The 27,872-nt window shown below is 50.2% G+C and overlaps 1 protein-coding gene across 2 annotated transcripts; it reads left to right on the top strand.

The window, feature by feature from the left end:
- Nucleotides 1-27,872, top strand: Synm (synemin). 2 transcript variants are annotated; one of them, XM_028872791.2, is made up of 5 exons: nucleotides 1-978; nucleotides 6,946-7,070; nucleotides 20,524-20,594; nucleotides 23,608-26,057; nucleotides 26,967-27,872. In XM_028872791.2, exons 1-5 carry the CDS (start codon nucleotides 169-171, stop codon nucleotides 27,285-27,287), a joined length of 3,777 nt encoding a protein of 1,258 aa, XP_028728624.1. In that variant the 5' UTR covers nucleotides 1-168; the 3' UTR covers nucleotides 27,288-27,872. The 2 variants fall into 2 exon arrangements, with proteins under 2 accessions (XP_028728624.1, XP_028728623.1); XM_028872790.2 differs by having other exon boundaries at nucleotides 23,608-27,872.

A 27,872-nucleotide genomic window follows, 5' to 3' on the forward strand; every position in this document is an offset into this window, starting at 1 on the left:
TCCACGGCCGCACGACCCGGCCACCAAGTGGCGAAGCTCGCCAGTCGGAGCGCCAGTCTGAGGGCCTCCGAGGTAGCGGCAAGGCGGGCGCGGCGCGGCGGGGCGAAGGGGACAAGATCAGGGCAGGAGGCAAGCGGTAAATCGAAAGAGCCCCGCACATCCAGCAAAATGCTGTCCTGGCGGCTGCAGACGGGCTCGGAAAAGGCCGAGCTCCAGGAGCTCAATGCTCGGCTTTATGACTACGTGTGTCGGGTGCGGGAGCTGGAGCGCGAGAACCTGCTGCTGGAGGAGGAGCTGCGTAGCCGGTTGAGCCGGGAGGACCTCTGGATCGAGGACCAGGCGCGCTTCGCCGAGGAGGCGCGCAGCCTGCGGCAGCAGCTAGACGAACTGAGCTGGTCCACAGCGCTGGCAGAGGGCGAGCGCGACGCGCTGCGGAGGGAGCTCCGGGAACTGCAGCGGGAGGGCGCCGAAGCCAGCTCGGCCCGCAGCCGCCTGGACGCCGAGCTGGGCGCGCAGCGGCGGGAGCTGGAGGAGGCGCTGGGAGCCCGCGCCGCCCTCGAAGCGCTGCTGGGCCAGCTAGAGGCCGAGCGCCGCGACCTGGAGGCGGTCCACGAGCGCCAAGTGCGGGAGCTCCGCGCCCGCGCCGCCAGCCTCACCATGCACTTCCGAGCCCGCGCCCCCGGCCCCGCCGCGCCCCCGCCGCGCCTGCGGGACGTGCACGACAGCTACGCGCTCCTGGTGGCCGAGTCGTGGCGGGAGAGCGTGCAGCTGTACGAGGACGAGGTGCGCGAGCTGGAGCAGGCGCTGCTCCGCGGCCAGGAGAGCCGGCGCCAGGCGGAGGACGAGGCGCGGCTGTGCGCGCAGGAGGCGGACGCGCTGCGGAACCAGGCGCTGGAGTTGGAGCAGCTGCGCGCGCGGCTGGAGGATGAGCTGCTGCGGATGCAGGAGGAGTACGGGATGCAGGCCGAGGAGCGGCAGGTCCGTGGGCAGGGACCGCGCCCCTTCCCTATAGCCTTGTCCAGACACCCCCCCGCGTACCCAGTGGGCGAGCGGTGGGGTTCCCTGGTCCCGCAGGCGGTTCAACCCCACCCAGGGAAGCGTACACTGCCAGCAACTTTGCTATTTATAAAACCACAGAATTCTGGCATGTAGCTAGTCTAAGAATAAGGGTTTGGTGCAGTGATCCTTCAATCAGAGGGTTGATGTCATGTGACAGGTCCCGGTGGATAGCCGGGACCTGTCACATGACATCACTTTTAGATACAGACGTGTCTAGGCACATCCTGACCAACGATCCTGCTAGCTCTGACTTTTTCTTTTCTTTCTTGTTTCCTGGGCTTGCTAGATCCAATAGCCTGAGATCCAGAACTCAGCCCAGATTTCAGACTCAGGTAGCGTACTGGGAGTTTCCAAGGCACTGCCAAGTTCTTACCTGGAGGCCGCCCACGCTTCTGGAACTCCAAGTGCCTCTTTAATTTTACCAGAATTATTTTCCAGCTGGAGGCAGCTATCCATAGCTCTCTGGGCAGGCAGGCCGTTATATTTTTCTGGGTTTTGTTTGTTCCCTTGAGAGGACTAAGTCATTGTCATATAGAAAAAAAAGTCAGAGCTGTTTTGCTCGCAGTATGAGCTGACGGCAGATCTCTGGGTTGTGTAAAAACTAGGAGAAAGCCAGTCCCCGTGGGGAGATGTTATTACAACTCCAGACTCATATAAACGGTTCCTATTTCGGCACAGCTGAGCGCTAACCCTCTGACGCCTGGGTATACCTGTGGCTGATTTATTGTCTGTACACTCAGTTCAGCCCTAATGCTTGGCTCCCTTCCTGCCCCGCCCCAGCCAGAATTGGATGTACTCCTAAATTGTACTATTAGTAGCTCTCAGGAATTTGGTTTGAAATAACATGAGCTCAACTTCGGGAAGATTTTAAAAGATGACTTTGCAGCCAGGAGCCGAAGGTTGGAGATGGCTGTGATGTTGTGTCCTGACAAATCACAATGAGATGTGTGGGATGGATGACTGGGGTGATGTGACAGGTGTGAGGTAACCTCGAGTCTCTTGATTTCCTCTGGGTCTCCAGGGCTGGGCTAGTGTTTTGGTAGCCAGAGAGCTGGGGACTGAGCTGGAGATGATGGAAAGTGATAAGGAAGCAATCTGATGGGAATTTGGGGTTGTAGACTTCCGGGCTCCTCCCTCTCCTACCCTACTTGACATACTTTGGGGCCTTGAATCTCTGGTTTCAGGATTCTTTTTAGCAGCAAAATCTTTCCCCCTTAATAAGATCTTCAGTGGAACCTCAAATCTGAGGCAGATAGAAGCAGAGTTCCCTGAATGGAGGGAAGACTGCGACTTGGAAGCACAAATAGAACCACTGTCCAGCCCTTGCGCAAGGACTCCGACCCTAGTGAAGTCACACTGACGTCACTCCTGACTTAAATAGGACCCACCCTCAGCTCCCTACCCTGGGATCTCTCTGTTTCCGATTTGGCATTTTTCCCCCTGGAAGTGAGAGCCAGGACAGTGTCAATGAGAACCTTGATTTTTTTTTTCCTTCAGTCTCAATTTGTTTAGGTTTTGTTTTTGCTAAATGTTACCAGCTGCAATCTTAACTATATTATGACCACTTTCTCAGTTAGCTTAAAAGAAATTGCATTTCAGATCCCATTCTGAATGATTTATCACCAGTCATAAACAGTGTTCAGAATTATGTTAAAGAGGAAATATTGTTTCAACCCCAAGCTTCTACTTTTTTTTACAATTCTTTAGAAGCTCGCTCTGGAGAGACTGAAAAGATAAAGGCTGGCTTAGCTGACTTCCTAAAAAACATGTTGCATTACTAACAGCTTTGGGGAGCATCAGATCTGGTCTGTGTCTTCCCTCTTAGTCCACACAGCAATCTCAGGAGGTGGAGACTATCATGAGCCCTATTTTACAGATGGTAAAATTGATGGTGAGCCATTAGTCAGTAAGTGGTCCAAACAGAGTTCCATCCAGACTGACGTGAGCAGCTCACCACTGAGCCACATTTCTCTCTTCTGTTTTATACAAGCGAAACCTTTAACTCTGCATCAGAGCCAGCCCAGAGGTGGCCTGCTGTCTTAGAACCTTAGGACGCTGTCAGACCCTGTTCCTGGTGTATGATTTTAGCATTATTTCTTTTACTTGCTTTTCCCCTGTATCCTGGAGGCAGGGGATGTTGGAAGACCTGTAACTCAGAAGGGCCTTGGCCACATTGTCACTTACTCCAGCCTTACCCCAGACACGCTCATGATCTCCCTATGACGGGAGCTCCTAGCCACCAGTTGTTTGCAAATGACTCCAAAATATGAATGAGACATTTTTTTTTTCATAAGAATGCAGGCAGAATTAGCCGTGCAGTTAAGGTTCCGTCTTCTTGTAGCCTTCCTGTTTCGGGCTGAATTCTGACTCTCACCCTATCTCAGATTATAAGATTTCCTCAAGAGTAAGCTCATTAGCCCTTGTGCGGTCCGGTTTCCTCATCCGTGAAAATGAAAAGCAGCTCACAGGTTGCTATTGGTTAAATGAATTGAATTACTTTCTTCAGTGAATAGTTGTCGAACACTCGGGGGGCCAGGCTCATCTGTTGTGGCCAGGGGATAAAGCAGTGAAAAATAACGGAAGAGGACATGCCCTGATGGCAAATGTCTTGAGGTGGCACCAATGCATGCCACTCACGGAGAAGTCAGGAAACCAGCGAGGCTGGGACCGTGAGTGAAGCAGAGAGCCGATGCTCAGATGCCTCTTTTAAAATCTGAGTGCCACTGAAAGGCCCCAGGGAGTCCTGAGCAGAGTGAGTGTCTTAACAGGTCATCCTTTGCTGCATTGAGCATAGTCTGTGCTGGGTCAGTGTGGGGACAGGGCACCTCGTGAAGACACGCTTGCAGCACCCGAGACAGCAGGAGGCTTGGACTGGGAGCGGCAGTGCTGCCCTGAAGAAGGGCCCTACGTTCAAGGTCAAGCTGTCAAGGTTTGCTGAGAGGTTGGATATAGTAAGAGAGAGGCGGGAAATCAAAGTTGACCCCAGGTCTGTGGAAGAGGAACCAGAAGACGGGCGCTCCTTGCTGAAGGAGATCTATGCAGAAGGGCAGTAAAGGTCAGAGATCTGAGTTCAGTGTATACACAGGCTGTTTGAGATGCCTCTGGCATGCTCTCCTGGCACTGTGAGATAAACCTGGAGTTGAGGGTGCTGCCTGGTACAGCTATAAACACATAATAGCACCCGAGTCATGCTGCCGATGCTCCTCTTCTTCTTCCTCCTTCTCCTCTTGAGACAAGATCCCCCTATGTCGTCCTGGCCGTCCTAGAACTCACTGTGTAGACCAGTCTGGCCTTGAACTCACAAAGATCCTCCTGCTTCTTTCTGCCTTCCAAGTGCTGAGATTAAAGGCACGTGCCACCACACCTGGCTCAATTCATGCTTCTTATTAATGTATTTAGTTTTGAGTGTGAATGAACTATCCTAGTATTCAAGTCCCCTCAAGCGCCAACATTTAAGATCCCAGGCAACAAGGACCTGAGCAAGCTCTGGCCATCCTGTCTGCTGTGCTCAGCCAGGGCAGGCTCAAGCATGATGAAGAGAGAGCTGCAGCCCACCGTCCCTGACAGAACTAGAGCTTAGCGTTGCGGATGCTGTTGTTGGAAAATTCTCTGCATAGCGGCTAAAAGACTGCGCTCTCCCCTGGGTTTTCGGAGCCTCGGATAAAACTGCTTCTGTGCGGGCTGGAAGTATCACCCCGTGTGGGAGGCTCCAGCACTCCTGGCCCGGCCCACAGGCATGAAAAGTTTTGGCAGAGCAAAGCTGGAGTCTGAGACTTCCTCCCACTGGCAGGATTGGTTGTGATTTCATTCCTGCCTCCCAAAGTCAGCGGCTTTTCCTTTCACCATTTGGGAAGAGTTGACTCACATGGAAATTCACTTGGAACTAAATCTATTTCAACTCCAGAGCCACTTTACTTTGCTGTTCATATTTTGTGGGGTGGGGACAGAGAACCAGCCTTTATTCTGAGGGAGGGGACAGCATATTCCTGGACAGGGCTGTGGCATGACTCTGTAATTTTGAACTGTGAGTGGAGAACGGAGTTCATCTGATTTTTTTTTTCCTAAGCGGTTTAGCAGCACTTAAACTTCTTTGCATAGGATAATTGATAAATCCTCAAGTTCTAGTACTTAGGTCAAAGTTCTTATATTAGAAAAGCTATTAAGCCAGGCATGGTGGCACACATCTGAAATGCCAATACTCTAGAGGTAGAGAATTGTGAGTTACAGACTGCCCTGGGTTGCAGTGAGACACTCTCTTAAAAATGTACAACATAGCCGGGCGGTGGTGGCGCACGCCTTTAATCCCAGCACTCGGGAGGCAGAGCCAGGAGGATCTCTGTGAGTTCGAGGCCAGCCTGGGCTACCAACTGAGCTCCAGGAAAGGCGCAAAGCTACACAGAGAAACCCTGTCTCAAAAAAACCAAAAAAAAAAAAAAAAAAAGTACAACATGCACACACAGGAACACACACACACACACACACACACACACACACACACACACACTTTAAAATAAAATAAATCCTTAAGAAAATTAAAGATTTTTGGTACCAGTTGTATAAAAAAAAAAAACTTAACAGTCAGCTTATAAATGGAAGTGCTACAAAAGCAGATTTCTCTACGTGACAGTCATCTTTTGAGAATAATGCAGCTGGGCATGGTGCACACCTTTAATCCCAGCACCTGAGAGTCAGAAGCAGGGGGATCTCTGTGAATCTGAGGTCGAGCTGGTCTACACAGTGAGCTCTAAGACAGCCAGGGTGACATAGAAAGACCCTGCCCCAAATAAAATAAAATAAAACAAGCAAGGACTCCAGGTGAGAGCTTCGTCGAGTTCAGTCCTTGTGTTTGCAGACAGTACGAACCCTCTGCTGACCCTTGAGTGGGGATCTCTAGCAATATTGAAAACATATTTCCCTTTTTCATATTTCAACACTCGTATAGTTTTGAATTCTACAAAGGTTGTGTTGATATATGTACCCAAGTTTGGTTAATTGCATTCACACATAGCGCTACTTCCCATTACAGAAGTTACACGAATACTTACCTTAGTGTTTAAATATTTGCTTGGTTAATTATTTCCCAGAGTGATGGGCCAACAGTGAAGAAGAAAACACAAAATTGTAAAGTGTACATTGATTAGAAGATAGTACTGGCTTGAAATAGACTTTTTGAAGAGGGTGATATCATCTTGAACGTTTAATCTTAAATTCCATTTACCTGGTGTGTACTGTGTGACTGGTCTGTGCTGGTCTCTGGCCAGGGGCCTGATTACAGGGTGTCAGTGTCTCCCAGCTTGGGAAAAGGCAGATCTACTGAAGAAAATTAACCATTTGGGAGTCTGTCAACTTATCAACTCCATTCCAAAAGGAAGACTTACGTGTGGGTCTGAGTTTGTTCATTTATGCCCAGAATGTATTTCTCCTCAGATTATTTTAAAGTATCATTTCTAGGTAAAAAGAAGATATTTATATCAACTTATCTGCCTTTATTGGGACAGGGATGACTTTGGGAGACATTTTAGTTCACATGAGAGTGATTTCTGTTTTAAGTATTATAAAAAGATTTCCTGTCGTGGCTAATTTTTAAGTAGTGCCTTACTTGCTTGGTTGGATATATTTGGGTCTCCTGTGTGGCCTGATATCTGAAGCAGAAGTGATTTTACTAAACTAGCCTTCATTTTGTCAGGAAGTCCAAACATAAAAGTACCTATCCTATCAAAACCCTCCATATGTAATAAAGAGAGAACCTTCCCTCTTCAAGAGATTCGTTATCTGAAACTATTCATATACAGGTTACGGCTCCTTTTATGCCCTGCACTGTTGGTTTCTTTAGTTGGCTCTACGAACCTCTGAGGTACGGATCTAAAAGTTCTTTGTTCTCTTCAGAGAGTGATTGACAGCCTGGAGGACGAGAAGGAAGCCCTCACCTTGGCCATGGCTGACAGGCTGCGGGAGTACCAGGAGCTTGTGCAGGTGAAGACTGGCCTCAGCTTGGAAGTAGCCACCTACAGGTGAGACTAGGCTGAATCTGTCTCGATGAAGCCAGTGATGGATGGTCCCTGTGGCCTTTGAGGAATCCCTGTGACTTTGTGACCAGGAGAGAACAGCCCTTTGGCATGGCTGAGTGAGGACTATAGAGCCGAAGAGAAGAGAGGAGAAGGGAGAAGATGGGCGTGCTTGAGGTCCCCTGTGTTTCTGTATCCTGGATGGAGTTTAAGAACGTGGCCCATATCTACTTCGGTCTTGGGAGTTAGGTACTAGGCTTACAGAAGAGCAAGCTAAGCTCAGAGAAGTTAGAGGTAGAGGACAGAGATTCAAGGTTTGGATGCTAGGGGTCTTGACTCATCGGTGCTGTTGCTTCAAGGAACTGACTTTCTAGAGTCTTGGGTTTGGTCTTGAAAACCAGCATCTGTGTTCTGAGAGTAGCGTGGAACCCCAGAACAGTTTTTCTTTCCCAAGATGTCAACTGTAATACAACCAACCCAGACATAAAGGTCATGGTGTGTTTAGAGGGTGTGTATGCAGAGTAGGGCATAAAAGCCAGTTAGTCCTTAGCCCATTGGCTCTTTCTCCTGATTGGATCCCTCCCTGCCTCTGCGTGGACACTGATGGTTGGCTGAGGTGGTGTCCTTCCTTCTGGCAGCTTTCAAATACAATGAGGACTGCCATAGAGGGAGCCAGACCTCAGCAACCTAAGGTGGAAGGTCTGTGGAGACCAGGGTTCTCATTAGCAAGAATGGTGACGGCAGCCCAGTCTTCATGGATCTGTGCTGCTGGTCAGGCACAGTGCTGAGTGACCTCTGCTCCCAGTCTCTAAGTGGACGCCATGCATTGCTCTTACAGGTGTGAGAGGGGTGGTTGCCCTTGGGGCTGTTGGTGGTAGAGACAGAACCAGCCAGGTCTGGTTGTGGACCTGTGCCTTTCTCACTAAACTGTGTAAAAGGGGCATGATACCCACTTCATCCACAGAGTTGTGATTACAAATTAATTACATGTATGATGGCGCTTTGGACACTGCCCTGGCCAGTAAGAGGGCACAGTTGTCGGTGAAACATTGCAACAGTGAGTGTCACCCCTAGCAGAGGACAGAGTCAAACCTGGAGTGCGTAAGAGGGGCACTCTGGCTAGGGACAGAGCAGGTAAGAGCCAGGCCCAGCTCATTACTCGCTGCAGTCTCTCTGCCACATCTGATTTGTGCTATGAGAATATCAAAGCAAGTTGAGTTGCTGTATGCCCACTGAAAAACAATGCCACCTGCCTGCTGTATGCTTTTAGTTCACCCCAGAGCCTTGGGCTGGCCATGATGCCTTTCCTGAGTGGAAAACTAGTTTTTGCTTGGCCCGAATTTCCATTAATGGAGAAGAAGTAGTCAGTTGGGAATCTTGGGCCCTAGAAGGTTACTGAGAGGCGAAGTCTTCCTTGAAGGTATGTCTGCTCTTGGAGGAGCCTCAGCTGAACTGAGGGTCCGTCCTGGGATTATGTCTTACTTCCCACAATGCGAAGGGTGTCTGGACCCAGGGCTCAGAGAGAGAGAGAGAGAGAGAGAGAGAGAGAGAGAGAGGCAGGGCACCTTCCTATCATTCCTCCCCTGGGTCCTCCCCGGGCGTTCTTAGGAACCTCATGAAATTAACAGTTGCGAAATTAAGCCGGTTGGGTATTCACACATGCTGCACAGGAGCCCTGAGCTTCGCTGGTAAGGGGTACTGTAAACAGGCAGGCTTTTCTGGGGAGAGAGAGAGCATTAATGAGAGCTGGTTTTCAAGTGTGAGCAATAGACACGCTTCTCAGACCAGTTTGAGTCGAAGAAGGAACGTGTTACTCATACAACAGAAGGTGCCCTGAGTTCTAGGCAGAGCTGGTCCAGATGGCTGGACGAGATCTGTCCCTGTGGGCCCTTTCCATCCTGTGACGGCTCTAGGCGAATGGCCTCCCAGCCTCATGCTCCTGAGCCAGATCTCTGGTTTTGTGACCTCCCCTAGGCAGGGGACAGAAGTGCTCCAGACTTGGGTGGGGCCAGCCTCTTAGGAGGTAGGTGGACAGGGGCTGGCCCTTGGGGGAGGAAGCCCAAACTGGGCACTCTACTATGGTACATGCCAGGCAGCCCCCAAGTCTGGTTCCTGTGTCCGTCTTAGCAATCACCTGATGTTGGGGCGGGGGCCCTTCCCTACAGAGACGGTCAAACTTTCCCATTCCTTTTCATATCAGTTCATATAAGGAAGCTTCGGTTTTATGTGTTGCTGCCCTGGGGTCTTGAGCCCTTTTCTTCCTCACTTGCCATGCCTCTGGTTCTTGGTCGCCAAAAAGCAAGTGTGCACAGGCAGGCGGCCCGCCCAAGCATGCGGAGCCTGTCTTTAGCTACAGTGCTCACAAGGCTCCGGGCCTCACTGTTCCAAGCACATTGATTATGAGCCGTTTCGGCTCCAGCCCGCAGTCAGACCATCTGCAGGGACGCAGTTGATTGCTTCTGCCTGTCGCTGCCACGCTTCTTCTAACCTCATCATGGGTTCATGTGGCCATCTCTTAGGCGCTTAAAAAGCCTTCAGCCGGAGTGAGTGATGGGTTTCACTGGACCCCTTCCTGCTGTTCGCATTTGCCCAGGGGAAATCAGAAGCCTAGGCTGCCTCGCCCTGCCCAGGCTGGCTTTGGTGGTTAGTGTGCCTCTACTTCCCATCTCCTGCACTTATCATTAGTCTGGTAGACACCCATAGATGTTGAAAATACACAACTGGTTTCTTTATGTAAGTCAAAAGCCTGGAGGGTTTTTTTTTTTTCTTTATCAGCAGGGGTGTATTGAATCAAGCTCACATCACCCTCCTTTCAGCTCTTCCTAGGTGAGCTGTGTGTGAGCACAGGTGTGGTAATTCCTGTGCGTTAGTGCCCTTGCCATCTGGTGACCTAGGCCGTTTTGTTGTGCCCTGTGAGCTTTACAAACTGACCTGCCAATTTTGAACGTGGACTCCTGTGTTTTCTGAAAGCCATGGTGTGGAACATTCGGCCCCACGGGGCAGAGGGTGGCAGCAGCTGAGGCAAGAATTGCCCCCCTCTGGGCCTGGTGTGATTTGCCCCAGGCTTTTCCCTGTGATGGTCATCCCAGGCTTTTCCCTGTGATGGTCATCGCCCCCAACTGCTCCTTGATCGTCAGTGTCCTGTGGTTCCTCTGACTGAGCAGGCCACAGGAAAGGGAGAGGCTGAGCCTCTCTAAAGCTTTGGGCACATTTTGCTGCAGTTTTATCTGCTGACCAAGGTTAGCTCTCCAGGGCCTTGATGGTTTTCTTACCCAGATGTTCTGCCCTTCCTGGAACCTTCACAGTGAAGGAGAAATGTAAGTAATTATAAAATAGAACTGCATGTTTACAGCTCCCCAATGCTGGCTCATTAATAAATGATGACGATATATCTTTTTTTTTTTTCTTTTTAAAGTAAACATAAGCTAGGATGGGAAACCAGGCAAACTTAGAAGAGTCCAAGGCTGGACATTTTTATCGAATCTCCTTGTCCTATCAGTAGCCAGGCCTGCATGGCAACTTTGTGTGAGAATGAGACCCCAGGCCCTAGAAGCCAGCCAGCCTGGCCTTGGCTTCGGGCCGTGCAGGTGGCTGTTGGCAGGGGCTGTAAGCCAGTGCTTGGGCTGTGGACAGCAGAGCAAGGACAAGGCTCGCAGGCAGGCAGACGGGGGTGGTGCTCCCCTCTGCCTCCAGGGCTGACCACAGCAGTGTGCGGCCTGGAGTGCTCATCACCCTGCTCCGTCATCACCAGATTTTCCCCAGCAGCCGAGAGTTATGAGAGGAAGGATGCTGAGATGCAGAACAGAAAACCCTCCAGAGCTCCTGGAAAGGCGTTGCCCCCTGGGCCCTTACCCCAGAGATTCTGTTGAACCTGAAAATGGCAAGGAGACAAACCAAATCTAGGATCATCCGACTGCAGCAAGCTTTATTAAATACTGGCCAGGAAGATGGACACTGGCCAAGTCCATACCCAGGATTCCCAGAAAATGGTGCCGAATTAGGTTAGCCAGGCGCTCATAAAGGCAGAACCCACAAGCCTATAGTAATTCCTGCTGTCATCCAATGGGGCGGGGGGGGGGGGGAAGCATCCATCCTGACGTACTCCCTGCCTCCGTACCTCCTGCCTTAGTCTGACCAAGCACATCATGTGCCGCTAGAGCAACCAACCAACCTCGTTTCCTGAAGTGAAGACACGTGACTGGTTATCATACACGAACAACAGCCCCCAGCATTCCAGGGAATTACCTGGCCTTGGGCAAGTGGGGCTGACAGGTTAACTTTTGCCCTTACAATTCCAGTTGGATTGGTGCAGGGTGGGACCAGTTGTAGAGGTTAGCCTCCCTCTGGGTGATTGTCAGGTGCCACCAGCATGGAGAGCCTCTGGCCCAGGACCCTTTGGGGTATGCACCCAGCAGCTGCTGCAGCGTGGAACATTGGAAATGTGGAATCTCAAGCCCAACTCCAAGCTGCTAGATCCAAGTGGCCTTCTAACAAGATCCAAGACAATCTCGTGTGTGTGTGTGTGTGTGTGTGTGTGTGTGTGTGTGTGTGTGTGTGTGTGTGTAAAAGCAGCCGACTATTACTCTCAGACTTAAGCCTGTCTCAGCAGCAGCCTGGAGGAGAGACTAAGGGTAGACTATTGTATGCTGGAGGCAAAGTGGGATGGTTTTCAGCAAATGTGGCCATCTCCGGGGGGCCAGAGTGGATCTGTGTGAGGTCACAGAGTCCCATGGACCCACCTGGTAGAGACCCAGTTTGAATGGTCTGTGAAGCTATGAACACCCCAGCTCGAACTGTTGATAGATTCAGAGCCCAAGAGTTACCTTCAGGACTTTCCCTCCCTGGAGCTGGGTACCGGGATGCTGTGGGCAGTATGTGGTTGTAAAGGTTCCAGCAGAAGGAACCTAGGGCCTGTGGGGAGGGATTTCTGGAGGTGCAGAAATCCTTGGTTCTAGGGAAGGGAAGTCAGAAAACCACTCTATGGGATGGGTAGGGTGTTCTAGGCAGAATGAATGCCTGGCATGAGGAGAAGGGGTGGCATTTGCGGCAAGGACGGTCATTTGAGGGCCTGATCTGGGGAGCTGCGTGCAGGTCATGTGTGAGCCAGAGCCTCCTCACCTGTGGGACTGTGTCATATGAGGGAGGGCCTGCACCCTCAGGCTTCCCCAAAACACTGGGCATGCAGGGTGCCGTGCTTAGAGTAGCCTCCGTGTTAAGGAATATAAACTGTAGTTAAGTTGGCATGAACCCAGGTGACCTTTTTCATGGTAAGAAAGAAGATGTCCTAGAGGACACTCAAGTGCAAAGTTTCTGGAGCTCATGGTTGTGGTGTGTGTGTGTGTGTGTGTGTGTGTGTGTGTGTGTGTGTGTGTAAAGGATTTAGAGGGAAATGAAACTGGTCAGGGTCTGGAAGCGTAGGGACACTTGAACAGACATTTTGGGGCATGGGACGTAGAAGTCAGAGGTGAGTCAAATGATAAAATGCAATATTTGGAGGAAATGCAAGCAGTGGTTTGTGGTTTAGATTAAAGAGGGAGAGGCTTTCCAAGGGTGTGGGCATTGAGCTGAGTCCTTCAGGTGTGTCTGTGGGGCTAAGAAGCAGACTGGCAGAAAGGGACCGGGAAGGCACTCCAACTGGGCAAGCATGCTTCCCAAAATGTGTGGAGGAAGGAAAAGTGGAGGTGAGTCAGCAGAGCTCTGGAAAGGAAGCTGGATGCCGGATCTCAGATGTCTGGAGCCTGATGTAGGGCTTTCTGGAGCAGGCCAGGGACCATCTCAGTCTGGAACCATGAGCAGGACAGGCAGCTTTGGGCAGATAGGCTATAGGCAGTCTGGGCACAGAGGTTCTGGATGTCTGTGGGTGGAATGGGGGATTTCTTCTGGTCACTTCTGGATGAGTGTCCGTGATAAAGTCCGGAAACAAGTGGCAGTGTGGAGAGTGAGCCCGTGGGAGCTGGCCGGTGCTCCTGGGCAAACACAGAGAGCAGCGTGCTGTTCAGCCCCCAGGGTCACAGGCTGGAGCAGCCAGCACAGAGCCCTCATCAGGAGCGGATGTTTATGGAGGACTGGCTTACAGTTCGAGGATGGCAATCAACAAAACCTGCAGCATCCTAACCCAGTTCACTGATGCCACAGTGTTTCAAGAGCTCGTTCCACGGACGAGACATAAACAATGTCTGTCCCCTCCTTAGGTCCCAATGACAACTCAAAGTACGGTTCCACTTTAGGAACCAGTGGTCTCACATGGAGAGCACGGGTGACCTCAGAGCATCTACTCTACAAAGTCTTCAACCCAGACTCATGGCAGCCCCATAGGGGCAGATAGAGCCCTTCTCCAGTTAACATCCCCCAGCCTCTGTACCTTAGACCCTCCCCGAACTCCCCCAGGACCACATGCAGTTATGGCAGACAGAACTACATCCAAATGCTTGGGATGAGCTGCTGGAATCTCAGGCGGGGGAGGGTCCAGTGACTTCCCAGCCTCACTCCTGTGAGGGAATGTCAGCAGTTGACTAGCCTGAACCTGATGGACTCTTGCAAGTGGATGCAGCTGATCTGATGAAGATGGCCACTGTTTTGCTTGGAGAACAGCATTCTACACACATCAGGGTCTGGTCCAGCTGATATGGATGGAGAATGAGTGGAAAGGGCAATTGTAAAGTAAGTAGCTTCTTCACAAAACAGTAGCATACCTGTCACCATCCATGAGCTGCTAAAAAGGACAGTGGGGGAAAAGAAGCTTGAAGTCTGTCATGGGGAGGAGGCTCAGCCTGGATTTCTGGTCTGAAAGACAGTCCATGTAGCCTTGGTCAGGAGTCAAATGAGACTTTGCTTTCTAAGTTCTGGACATGTGATGATTTGAATGAAAACAGCCTCCAGTTTCTCATATGTTTGAACACTTGGTCCCCATTTGGTGGGACTGTTTGGGAAGGATTAGTAGGCGTGGACTTGTTGGAGGAGGTGTGTGACTGGGGGTGGGCTTTGAGGTTTCAAAAGCCCCACACCATTCCTAGTTAGTTCTCTCTCTGCCTGGTGGTAGTTGTCTCCAAATGTGGCTCACAGTTACCTTGCACCAGGCCTGCCTGCCTGCCGCCATGCTCCCCACCATGATGGTCATGAGCTCGCCCTCTGAAACTGTAAGCCAGCCCGCAATAACACTTTCTTCTATGAGTTGCCTTGGCCATGGTGTCTGCACAGCAGAAAAGAAACCAAGGCACACATGGAGTGAGAGACTTGTGGAGGGTCTCTAGCTCACCGGGGTGGTGGTGCAGAAATGAAGCATGCCCCAGAAGGCTCATGTGTTGAATGAAGGCTTGGTTGCCTGCCAGCGGACGGGCTTTTGGAAGTGATTGGATCCTGAGGGCTCTGACTCCACCGGTGGATTAATCACTGGGCTCACCGTGGACGGCAGGATCGAGAAGTTGTACATACCAGGAGGTGGAACCTGGAAAGAGGTTGCTGCTGTCCCTGGTCACCTCTCCACTCTTCCTCTTGCTTCGCCTCACCGTGTCATTTCAGCCTCAAGGCAGCTGCACAGAAACAGGCCAATAGAAATGTAGGAAACTGAGCCCCAGAGAAACCTTTCCAACGGCAAGCTTTCTCTCACAGCGAACACAATCCAAGGAAACAGGAAAGCAACACAGGAAGTCCCGAGGTCCCTTCTCCCGAGCTCTGGTTATAGACTATGGAGATGGACTGCCCAGGTCTTACAGTGAGGGCTGGGGAGGGTGTCTCGGTGGGTAAAGGTGCTTGCCGCCACATCTGCGTTTGATTCCCTGGAACCCACGAGGTAAAAGGAGAGAATTACCTCCCACCGGTTGTGTGATCACACACATAATGTGGCACATGTGTGAGCATATCCACGTCCAGTAAATAAGTATAATAAACCGTTTGGAGGAGGTTAAGTTAGACACAGTCATGTCTGGGCAAGGGAGGTGGCTCAGTGGGTAAGACCACTTGCTGTGCAAACTTGAGGATGTGAGTCCTTTTTTTCCTCCACCTTTAAGTAGTTTATTTATTTTTATTTTATGTGCGTTGGTGTTTGGCCTGCATATATGTCTGTGTGAGGGTGTTGTGTCCCCTAGAACTGAAGTTACAGACAGTTGTGAGCCACCGTGCGGGTTCTGGGAATTGAACCCCAGTCCTCTAGAAGAGCAGTCAGTGCTCTTAACCACTAAGCCATCTCTCCAGCCCCCAGGACATGAGTTCTTATCCCCAGAAGCTGGGCTGTAACCCCATTGCTGTGGGGGGGGGGGCAGAGACAGGTCATTGGAACTTGCTGGCTACTGGCTTAGAGGCTCGGTGAGAGACCCTGACTCAGGGGAATCGTGCAGAGTCTGGCTTCAGTGCAGACACAGACCTGTACCCAAGTGTGTACTGCCTCCCCGGGCCCCACACGGAACGAACAAAACCCCAGGCAGGTAAATAATGGGCACAGAGTCCCCAGCTTCCACTTTCTGATCACCCCGAATAGATAACAGTATTCTAACGGAAGACGGTAGGGTGTGGTCTCCAGCCTGCTAATGGAACAGTGCAGGTTACTCCTCGTGTTTATAGCCTCAAGGTAATGGCATTTCTGGTTGGTCCATTATTTTTCAGGCCACCTGTATCTTCTCACATGTCTTTAAAGACTATATTTCTTAGGGCTTTCACAAGGTTTCCATGATGTAGATTTTGTTTATTTTTAAAGTTATATCCTAGTTTTTTTTGGGGGGGGGGCGGATTTAGAAATCAGTGTTTCACGCTGAGACTTGGCTACTAGGTAAAATATTTGGAATGAACAAAATTTTGTAGTTTAAGAATTAATAATTGAGCTGGGTGATGGTGGGACAGGCCTTTCATCCCAGCGCTAGGGAGGCAGAGGCAGACATAGCTCTCTGTGAGTCTACACAGAGAAACGTGGTCTTGAAAAACCAAAATAAAATGAAATAAAGGATAAGTAATTGAGAGGAGCTGGGTGGGGTAGTGCACGCCTGTATCCCAGTACTTGAGAGACCGAAGCAGGAGGATCTCAAGTTCAAAGCCACCCTCAGCGACCTGGTGAGACTATCTGAATGTCCAACAGCAGTAGGTGAGAGGATGGACCAACACATGTGGGTCTAGCCAGATGAAGGAAAGAGCACTCCTTTCCCCTTGGCTGACCTCAGCCACTGAAAATCACTTTTCCCCCCGAGGCCGTGGAAGCAGGAGGTGATGGTGCCAATGACATTTACCAAGCACTGATTCGGTGACAGCCATTGTTCTGTGAACTCTCTGCCACCTGCTTACTCGTCATCACAAACATAAGAGTGCGTCCTGCCGGGCGGTGGTGGCACACGCCTTTAATCCCAGCACTCGGGAGGCAGAGCCTGGTGGATCTTTGTGAGTTCGAGGCCAGCCTGGACTACCAAGTGAGTTCCAGGAAAGGCGCAAAGCTACACAGAGAAACCCTGTCTAAAAAAAAAAAAAAAAGAGTGAGTCCCATTTCAGAAACAGGGAAAGGAGGTCACAACTGGCAAGAGTGGCCTGCTGAGGCTTAGGGAACTCAGAAGTCCCACCTGGGATTTGAGTCAAGGCTCCCTGCCTCTAGCGTGTGCTCCATTGCCTGCTGAGACTTAGGGAACTCAGAAGTCTCATCCGGGATTTGAGTCAGGCTATCTAGTGTGTGCTCCATTGCCTGTTGCCAGTGGTTCTGTTCTGTTTTATCAACATCCTTTGCTTGTCTGCTAATTAATGTTTTGTTTGTTTGTTTGTTTTTCACAGTCTCTTTATGGGTCTGAAGCTGGCTTTTGGAATACAATTTAGTACTGATCATGGAAAAAATGACCACAGATGCCTAGCAATGGCCCTTCCTTGTTACCTTCACCCCCTTCCTGCATCCCCAGACTCATGTATCTGTGTAACAGTGTTCCTCCTGTGAATGGAAATCAGCTTGTTCCCCCCTTTCTCTCCTCTCTCTTTCTCCTCCATCCGCCAGTGACTGACCGGCTCTGGTCAGTGTCTAGGGTGGCCCATATTGTCATCCCTCCTGCACCCATGGAGCTCAGCTTTGCACAGTGAGCAGGCTGGAGGGGGCAGCTCTGAGGCTCTGTGACTCTGCTTTCTCCCCCACTCCTTCCACACCTGCCTGGAAGCACCATGTGAACCAGGCACGGATCCACAGGACCACAGCGGGCTCCTCATGAGTGTTACTCCTGGAAGTGTCCCCGTGAGTCCTTCACCCTCATCTTATCCTCAGTTATGGGAGATGTACTGCTCACCAGCCTCGTGCCCGCAATGACGAGCACTAGCAGCTACGCCCTGAGATTCCATTCAGATCATCCATCCCAGGCAAGCAGCCCCGTAACGGGCCGGTTGGGATGCTGGGTGGCCCATTAGGGCCTGGAGCGGGGCCAGAGGCCACATTACAGTTCACTTTCACATCATGGAGTTGTGCAGGGCTCCTAAGGAGGCCAGGGACTGGTCTCCTGCTTATTTGCCTATTTTCCTATTGGAGAGGCAACCAGCCTGTGGAGCTCTATGAAGTGCTCTCTAATAGCCAGTGACTCAGGGGGTTGGCATTCTTGCAGTCTCAGTGGCCTGGAGGCAGCTTTCCTGCCCTGCTCTTAAAATAGCCAGGTTTGGTGGGAGCCTCAGAGAGCACTCTCCATGTTTCTTCAAGTTCTACGAGCCTGTCTCTCCAGCGGCTCTTTAAAGGGGTCACAGGAAATCTCCCTACTAGTGTAGTCTCTGACTCTGCCACATTAGTCCCGGGAGCTGTGTGGACAGGTTAGGGTCCAGTGCAGCCACGGAGGTTCAAGTGGGAAGAATTGAGAACCCAGGGGCCAACTGTCCATCTCAAGCTCTGCATTGGGTGCTTACAAGGTGATAGGTGCCCCTGCCTTCTAGGAGTCCGTCAGCAACTAGGGCACAGATGAGGGATTCATAATTGGGACAGAATTACCGAGAGGTTGAATTTGCTGTTATCAATGTGGTACAGAGGGTCTGTATAGACAGAGGGCATAATTTGTGTGTTCTGGCATAGGGAAGCCTAGCACCTGGAAGGTGAGGGTCTGGGTTCGAGTTCTGTCTTTGGGTGTTCTGTGGGCCCTTGAAGACGCTGTCTTCACTCTGGCCTGTTTTCCTCGGAGAGGGAGCTGGGCAAGGCCCAGTGCTCAGGGCATCAGAGTGAGTGGATATGGGAGGATATGGGAAGTGAAAGTGTTGTATTCTGTGCTGGCCCTGTCTTCAGTAAAGCTGGATAAAGCTTCGGTTTTCCCCTGGAGGAGAGACAAAACCATTATCCTTTGAGGGGTGGAGGAAGGCATAGTTTTTCCCGGTCATTGGTCCCCTGGGCCCCTCAGCAATATTTTCTCCTGACCTGAACTCCCAAAGGCTCCTTCTGGCCTGAGTCTGGCAGCCTGGGTCTACGTCTGGCCCTGTGGCCTGTGAAGCTTGTGCAGTCTAAACTTGGCCTTGTCTCTAGACCCTGCTGTGGTCCTTAACTGTGGAACGCCTCTCTGCTGCGATAACCCCAGGATGTAGACCCATGAAATCTGACTTGGCCCTAAACATTCCTCTTATTATACAGACCTCAGAGGTTGTTTTTTTTTGTTTTGTTTTGTTTTTTTGATGATGGAAGCTGTTTGTGTTCCTGGAAGCTAAACTGCTTGGTCATGAGGGCGGGGGATTAATGGATTGGTGTCCTGTTTCCTGGCCTTCATCCTGAGTGGAAGGGCTTCAGCCCTGGCCTTGGTGTTCTTGGCATGTGTACTTCAGTGGCGGCTTCTCTGTACTTCAGTGGCGGCTTCTGTGGTCAGCCCACCAGTGTGGACCTCAGGCAGATCCCCTGTGCTTCTTTTCTCCTAGCTGCCAGAGGGTTCTCATTGCCACTGTGGGGATCGCCACGTTTAACTCAGTAGCTGCGAACCTTGGTGTAGTTCTCTCAAATGCCACGCCCAGCTGGGATCCCGGCTCCCTGCTCTGTTTCCCTGCTGGCCCTGGGTTCTATCATCAGTGTTTCCATATGGCCGTGGTTCTCATCAGCCTTTGCCATGTGCGCTGTATTTCTCTGGGAGCTGGGGTTGGTGATGTCGCACGTTGCTCTAGCAACCACACAACTGTTGCATCTGCAGCTTCTAGCAGTCCTGTAGGTCTCTGGAAGTGACCAGCTGATTGGCACTCCACAGATGATAACCCTCAGTGCCTCTCTGAGGTGGCAGGTGCCAATGACAACTTAATGAAGACTGTGGTCTTAGAAATTTGGAGCTAAACCTAGCCGGGTGTTTTCCACTGTGTCCTGTTAAAGGAGGCGGAGGATGGCACTCTGGGTGAAGTGGGATGCCCGTGGGGCTGCTTTTCCACACGCTCGCCTTCATCTCTGAGATGTCCACTTAGTTCTGCAGTTGCAGCTCTGTGGCAAAGTACTAGCCTAGTATATGTGTGACCCGAGGTTTGATCCTCAGCATTATAAAAGAGAAAGAAAGAAACGCCCACTTCCATCCAGCTTCCTATTTACAGATAGTGTCTGTAGATGGAAATGTCTCCAGTCCTTCCTTTCCAGCACTCCAGATGAATCTCTCCCATCCGAGGTCCCACAGCCGCTTATAAAATAATCACTCAGAGGCTTATATTAATTACAAACTGTATGGTCTATTAAATTAACCCATTCCTATAAATCTGTATGCTGCCGCGTAGCTGTGGCGTTACTGGTCTGCTGGCATCTTGTTGCTCCTTTGGTGGCGGCTGGCTGGAGTCTCTCCCGACTCTGCCCTTCTTCTCTCCATACCTCTGCTTGGATTTCCTGCCTGGCTGTAAGCTTTCTTGCCATAGGCCAAACCAGCTTTATCTATTATCCAATGAGAGCCACACATATTCCCACAGCAAAGTGTCTGTTCCTGCTCCCTGCTCTGTTCCTAGTCCTCTCTCCATCCATCTCCCACTTCCGTGACTCCTGTATGTGTATGTGGTGGGGTGGGGTGGGGGGCTCAATTGTTCTGGGGCACTATGACTTGGGTGAAGTACTGGCCTGGGCCTCTCTGCTGGCCAAAGAAGCTAGGCCCTGGCCTGTCCTTCTTCATCAGTCTCCCCGACACTACTTGGTGTGTGCCTCACTTTGCCTAGGACAGGAAAGGTTTTCTTTCTTCTTTCTTTTTTTCTTTTTTTTTTTTTTTTTTTTTTGGCGCGGTGGGGGGGGGTGGAGGGGGGAGGCTTCCTAGAAGGACATAACTCTCTGGTAGTTCTAGAGTTCAGCCCATGCACCTTCTTCTTTCAGCCAGTATCACCCGAGCATGTCATGTAGCAGATGCTATGCTGGGTGTCAGGGGGACGATAGCAGAGCAGGGTCCCCTCCTGGCGTAGCCCCTACCCAAGCTACACCTCCAGGCACAGGTCTTAAAATGCAAGGTCCTGTGATGTTACCCAACGTATTTGATGAAAACCGTTTTTTTTTCCCCCTCTCTTTCATTCTATAATAAACTATTTCTAAAAATAACTTTCACAGGGCCTTGTTGGAAGGAGAAAGCAATCCGGAGATACTGATCTGGGTGAAGAACATTGAAAACATGCCACAAGGTAAATATTAGGGACTGTATTTGTGATGTTAAAATACTTCCTATTTGAGCGGCCCACTCCACAGAGGGAGGAGGGTTCAACTTCTTTAGAAGAGGGTTTAGGAAAACAAACTATTTGCTTCACAGATAACAAATAGTTCATCATACTTTTAAGTACCAAGTAGATTTTAGTTGAAAGGGATGTAATTTAAATTACAATGTGAATCAGAATGACCTTGGAAGTACTCACTGGACTTATCTGCTTGTGTAGACTGTACTTTGAGGTACTTTCTAGCTGAGGAGAAGCACCTAATCCAGGCCTTCTGAAAGGTGGTAAGGATGTGCACTTGTTCATTATATCCTTAGAAGGGGCATATTTTCTTTTTCCAGACCAAACAGTTATGGCTGCAGCTAACACACAAAACTGTTATTTTGGACACCAGGCAGCCAGCACTCTGGAAACTATAACTCTGCCTGGTCAATGACACTATCCTTCCCCCTTAGGTTGGCATGGCAAGTCCAGAAGGTGTCCGGTCTTGTTTGGGCCCAAGCCTTCAGATGGGGCTTTTTTTCCTACAGCAGTAGATCGGGCACAAAGAGAGCTCAATATGCTCGCTTGAAAGACCTTAAAAGTCTCTAAGATAACTTTTAAGTGAAATATTTAAGCCTGCTGAATATCAAAAGAGAATCTGGCTAAGCAATGGCAGGTTAAAAGACATATGGAATGCTCAGCATAAAGTCTTCCTGGGTGTCTGGGGGAGACTGTCGCCAGGACATCTATTCATAAGCGAGTCGCAGATGTTCAAGTTCCTTGTCTAAAATGTTATAGAATTTGCACATCCTCCTACAGACTTCAGATCCTCTCGAGATGACTTACAGTGTGCAGTACAATGTGTGTGCCATGTCACTTGCTGGCACATTGTATTACTTAGGGGAGAATGAGGAGAGATCAGTCTACACGTGTTCAGTGTGGATACATTATTTCAAACAGTCTTATTTATTTATTTATTTATTTATTTATTTATTTATTTATTTATTATACAGTCTTCTGTCTGCAGGCCAGAAGAGGGCACCAGATCTCATTATGGTGGTTATGAGCCACCATGTGGGTGCTGGGAATTGAACTCAGGACTTCTGGAAGAACAGCCAGTGCTCTTAACCTCTGAGCCATCTTTCCAGCCCTTGAAATAGTTTTGACCTTTAGTTCATCAGGTGTGTGGGCGTAGAGCCCATAGATCGGGCACCTTCAGAACTCATCACATGGGAGTCCCACCATGTACCTTCCTCAGTGTGGTTTAAGTCTTCCTTGCTCCTGTTAGCCACTCAGCTTTGGTGGGTCCCTGGGCTCAGAACTTTGGTTCTAATCATCTATGACTAGAAGGAATTTGTCCTCAGGTAACAGCCAGCAAGCCTGTGTCCTCATTTTCAGAGTAAGTCTGGGAAAAAAAAAAAAATGGAGAGATCCCTGCATGGGACCAATGACTGGCCTGCCTGATATCAGTTAGCACCCGACATCTAGAAAAGAAGAGCTGTTCACCCACCAGATTTCAAGGTTTACTAAAATCTAGCACATAACCTGAAGTTAGAAGAGAGAAATAAAGGGCCCAGGACCAAACTCCTTGGGAGGACTAGCCTTCTAAGTGTGGGACTTGCTGATATTTGTCTGGCTATGCATGCCTTTAGAGTCTGGAGGAAGGCAGGGAGGCGTCTCTGCTAACTTGATTTACTCATCCATTGTTCTTCAAGCTTCTTGAATATGCGTACTTCACATTTATAAACTAAATGTTCCTAATGCTCAGGTATTATGTTAAAGAAAGGTGCTGTGGAATAAAGGTGACTAGTTGTGATCCAGCCTTTATGCTTATAAGTAGTTCTGTTTCCTGCAGAGCATAGCTACTCATTAACTATTTATGGAATAAACCTGCCGATGATTGCCTAGTAAGCTGATCAATACTTATTAGTGCACTTAGTTGCCTTTTACATTGTGCCCTGAGATAATGTTCCTGCTTCCTATGACACAGGAGACCTAAAACTAGCCTGTGAGCTTCCATATCTCTTATTGACCTTGGGGGTTTGTCTTCTGGGGTTTCTAGATTAGGATCAGTATATTAACCCGAAAAAGAAATCTTTGTAAAAAATGTTCCAGCCTGGTCTCTTTCCCTGTATCTTGGGAACCTGACTCAGTGAGGCCTCTAGGCTCCATTGCCATGAAGGAGGGGTAGGGAGGTGTCCAGCCAGCTGGGGTACAGTGGACACTAAGAGATGCTCTCGGAATGGATGGTGCTTTGGTCTTGTTCTAACTCAGTTGCCGCTCCGGCGAGCCGGTTACCGTGGTAGAGTCTGTGCACCTGAAGGGTCGCACCATCTGAGGATGAGCCTGAGTAAAACAAGAAGCCCTCAGGCTGGCTAACTCCAGGAGGATGCCATCAGGACCGGGGGATCTCTGACAAGTGGATTGGTTTTGAAACTATACCTTGACAAGTATAAACATATAGATCAGCTTAGAAATCTAAAGTCTTCAATACCTGCGGCTCAGCACAGGAACTGGTAAAACAAGAGCATCTGAGGTGGAGGGTATGCTGTTTGGTACCCAGTAATCTACACTTTGTAGTGGTAGAGCTTTTCTCTGCTGAAATAGTAAACTTACCTCAACAGACTAGAAATGAATGATTCTGAAACAGCATATTATCATGAAGGTTTAACCAGAAAACCCAATGTCTCTGACCTCTCTGGCACACTTGGCACACTTCACATTCAGACCTTTGACAGTTCTCTTAAGCTGGAGCAATATTCTAAGATCAGCAGCTGGAGAAGAGCATTAGGCGGAGGTATTTGTAGGGCCGTATTTTATTCTGACGAGAATTCTAAAACAACCAAAAGATAATGTAGAGAATACAAGTATTGTCTTGAAAAGGTTCTTCCTGTAATAACAGTATATTTTATACTAACATGGGATATGACCTACAGCAGTGCTTTTATGGTGGAAAAAATAACGATGCCTGTCATCTAAATGAACTGTTTGTTCGATTTCACAGAGTCCAGAAGCGCATCCTATCGCTATACCAACTCAGTATTGCAGAGGAAAAATGAGAAAAATCTATTTCCAAGGCAAAAAACACCTTGGGCAGCTGTAAATCACAGCTCAGCTCTGTATTCTAACAGGCCAGGGCACCTTGACTCACAGACAACCACAACTGTTGGGGGCACTACCAGAAGGGGGTTCCTGACCTCCGAGTATTCCTCCTCAGCTACAACCCTGCAGCAAAAATCCCTTGAGAAAACTGTCAACAGTCAAGCCAGTCTCCGACCTGGTGCTCCAACCCATGGCCATCTGAGAAACACTGATACTCAAGTGAAAACATTCCCTGATCGATCCAAGGTTGAAGGCACCAGGGACACCCCCAAACGGCTGGCCACCGAGTCCATTATCTCCAGAGAGTCACACAAAGATCACCGGGACAACGTGGCGGCAGGTGCCGTGAACAGCGTTCCGTCAAACGAGAGAACTGTCATTTTGGGAAAGAAACTAGAAGTGAAAGCCGCTAGGGAACAAGAAAGGGACAGGTCAGGGGTCATCAAATTAAAGCCAGAAGAGAAAAGGTTTGATTCTAAAGAGAAGGGTTCAGAAGAAAGAAACCTGAGGTGGGAAGAACTGACCAAGTTAGACAGAGACGCAAGAACGAGAGAAAGCCAGCAGAGGAGGGACGAGCTCAAAGAGAAGAAATCACTGCAGGAGGGAGGTGTGAAGGGAAGGGAGGTACCCATCCATCTGGAAGCATCCCGGGGCAGCAGCCCAGAAGTGTCCACCAAAGGCTTGCAGTCACCCGGGCGGCAGGACGCTGGCGACGGTAAGGGAAGAGGGGCAGAAACCAAAGAGGCCAAGTTCCGGTTGGGCACCCAGGACGCTGCCGGCTCCCCGCCAAGTGATTCTATGACAGAGACCGTAGCAGAAAACATCGTCACCACCATCCTCAAGCAGTTCACGCAGTCTCCAGAAGCGGAAGAGAATGCCAGTTCTTTCCCAGACACAAAGGTCACTTACGTGGACAGGCAAGAACTCCCTGGCAGTAGGAAGACCAAGACGGAAATTGTTGTGGAGTCTAAGCTGACAGAAGACGTCGACGTGTCCGACGAAGCTGGCCTGGAATACCTGTTAAGCAAGGATGTCAAGGAAGTGAGGCTGAAAGGCGAGTCAGCTGAGAAGATGATAGGAGAGATGATCCACGTTGGGCTGAAAGGGAGGGAGGGGAGAGCCAGAGTCGTAAACGTGGAGATTGTGGAAGAGCCCGTGAGCTACATAGGTGGTGGGAAAACAGAGTCTTCTACCCCCTTCCAAGTGGAAGAAGCCGATGATGTGTCTCCCAGCCCCAAGGGGTTTGTCGAGGAAGAGGATGGTGACGGAGAGACCCATGTGCAGTTCTCAACGAATCAACATCGAAGGACCAAGCAGCCCCAGGGGAGCATCCCTCACGTGGAAGAAGTGATGGAGGCAGGCGGTGACTCAGAGGGAGAGCAGAGTTACTTTGTGTCTACCCCAGATGAGTACCCCGGGGGGCAGGACAGAGAAGATGATGGATCAGTGTATGGCCAAATCCACATAGAGGAAGAGTCCACCATCCGGTACTCATGGCAAGATGAAATTGTGCAGGGCACTTGGAGGAGGAAAACGAGAGATGACATGGGGGAAGAGAAGCACGTGAAGGTCCTGGAGATTCCAGCACCTTCCCTGGGGGGTGCCGTTGGTTCTGCTCACTTGAAGGAAGAAGCTAGTGGTGAACTGCATGCAGAACCCACAGTCATTGAGAAGGAAATCAAAATACCACATGAGTTCCATACCTCCATCAAGGGGGTCTTCTCCAATGAGCCCCGGCACCAGCTGGTGGAGGTCATCGGGCAGCTGGAGGAAACCTTGCCCGAGCGCATGAAGGAGGAGCTGTCTGCTCTGACCAGACAGGATCAAGGAGAGCCGGGGAGTGTCTCAGTGGATGTAAAGAAGGTCGAGAGCTCTGCTCCTGGTTCTGTGACCTTGATGGCTGAAGTCAACCTCTCACAGACAGTGGATGCTGACCAGTTAGACCTGGAGGAGTTGAGCAGGGATGAGGCTGGAGAAATAGAGAGGGCTGTGGAGTCTGTGGTAAGAGACAGCTTGACCAAGCGCTCCAGCCCAATGCCTAGAAGCCCAGACAGGGAAGATGGAGAGGAGGTGCCTGCTGGGGGCATTCTCTTCAAGCGCTGGGCCACCAGGGAACTGTATAGCCCATCTGTTGAGAGGGATGATGCTGGCTGGACCCCTTCCAGCTCAGATCAGCGTGTAACCCAGGGCCCAGTGTCGGCCACCGTTGAAGTCACCAGCCCAACGGGCTTTGTGCAGTCTCACACGCTGGAGGATAGAAGCCAGTCTGTAAGGCATGTTAAACTAGGCCCCACTGAAATGTGGGGAACTGAGCAGGTGTCCTACGGAGGACCCACCGCACAGGTGGCGGAGGTAAGTGGGGACCTCAGTGAGACAGTCAGCTCTGAGGGAGCCAGCCGCTCTGTGAGACACATTACACTGGGTCCCCATCAAAGTCACGTGTCCACAGAAGTCACCTTCCGAGGCTCTGTGCCTACCTGGCGGGGAGCAGGAGACACAGAGGAGCCTCACCCAACAGCGCTGGCTGTAAAAGCAGACATATCCGGGAACCACAGAATGTCTGGCTCTGAGCAATTTCATGCTGAAAAGGAAATTCGTTTTCTGGGTCCTCTTTCTGGGGCAGCCCAGGCTGGTAGTGATTTTGCAACGGAAGAGTCAGTGGGTACCCAGACTTTTGTTAGGCATCTCCAGTTAGGCCCCAAAGAAGGGTTCAGGGAGGAAATCCAGTTCATAGCTCCCATCCCAGACCAAGTGGAGTGGGGAGCAGAAGAGGATTCTGGGCACACCAGGGTGTCTCTAGGGAGAAGCACATCCATCCAACACATTGACATTGGGCCTCAGAGGCACCAAACCTCCAAGCTGATAGCTCCACAGACCTTGGAATTTAGAGACTCAGAAGGCACGGTCCTTGTGGAGGGCTCGGCAGGGATGACCCAGGCCACTCACAGTTTCACCTCAGGTAGAGAAATCCTGAGGAACAAAGAGAACACATTCCAGAGGGTCATTTCTGAGTCCCTTCCGGACAGTGTGGGGGACACGGGAGCAGAGGTGACAGCAGGCATCAGCAGGTCCTTTAGGCACATTCAGATAGGCCCTACAGAGAAGGGCCCCTCTGCACCCATTGTCATCCATGGACCCATGTCTAAAACATTTGTACTCGATGGTTCAGTGGCGTCCCCTGAGCTAGGCGGGCTAGCAGGGGACAGCAGCACACTAAGCCACCTTGCACCAGGGCCCAAAGAAACTTCATTTACTTTTCAGATGGATGTGAGTCACACAAGGGCGATCCGCAGCTGGACCCGAGACGCAGGGTCGGAAGTGGAAGCTCACAGTGTGTCTGACCGTGGTGGCTGGAGAATTGCTCACAGTAGGACTGAGCAGGTCACCAGCACGAGCTCTCAGGCCTCCGCTGGGGATGGACACCAGACCCGCGGAGAGAAAGGCACGGAGCAGGCTGGAGTTGACAAGACCGTGCCTCCGCAGAGAATGGTAGACCAAAGGTCGGTGGCCTCAGAGGAGAAGAAGGTCGCCCTTGTCTATCTAGACAACGAGGAGGAGGAAGAGGGCGATGGATGGTTTTGATAAGTGGAATGATCTTGTCTTAAATGGCGCTTTGGAAACACACCACTACACACAGCCTTTAACATACCAATATAGAAAGCCTTTACTAAGTGTATGGGGGAGGGGAGGCTGGTTATCAATACCTTTATTTAGAGAACCTGAGGCAGAGTCAGTTTGCTTTAGAATTCATCTGTAAAGGTTTGAGAGTGACTCTGGCCTTTTCAAGGCTTTCAGATTTTACATTTGAGCTGAGATTTCTGCAGACACTTTCCATCTTTTTAGTCTTAAGAAACTCCTTTCTCTAAAGCTTTCTTTCCACATATGGAGAGAGTTTGTACCAGTTTTGCATCAGGTCACAGGCGTGACTTACTGCTGTTCTACTGTTTATCTATAAGCAAGACACTTTAACATTAACATTAACCAGGTTAAAATAAGATGCTTAAGGGTAGGTTTTATTTGCATGTGCTAATATCCAACAGTAGACGGACACTGGGAAGGAAAATACATAGAGTTTTCCCCCTTCCGAAGTCTTTTCAAAAGGAAATTATGGAAGGGCTAGAGAGATGGCTCAGTGGTTAGGAGCTGTTACAGAGGACCTGAGTTCAG

This window comes from Peromyscus leucopus, chromosome 1 (assembly GCF_004664715.2).
Source record: "Peromyscus leucopus breed LL Stock chromosome 1, UCI_PerLeu_2.1, whole genome shotgun sequence".
Classification (NCBI taxonomy): Eukaryota; Metazoa; Chordata; class Mammalia; order Rodentia; family Cricetidae; genus Peromyscus; species Peromyscus leucopus.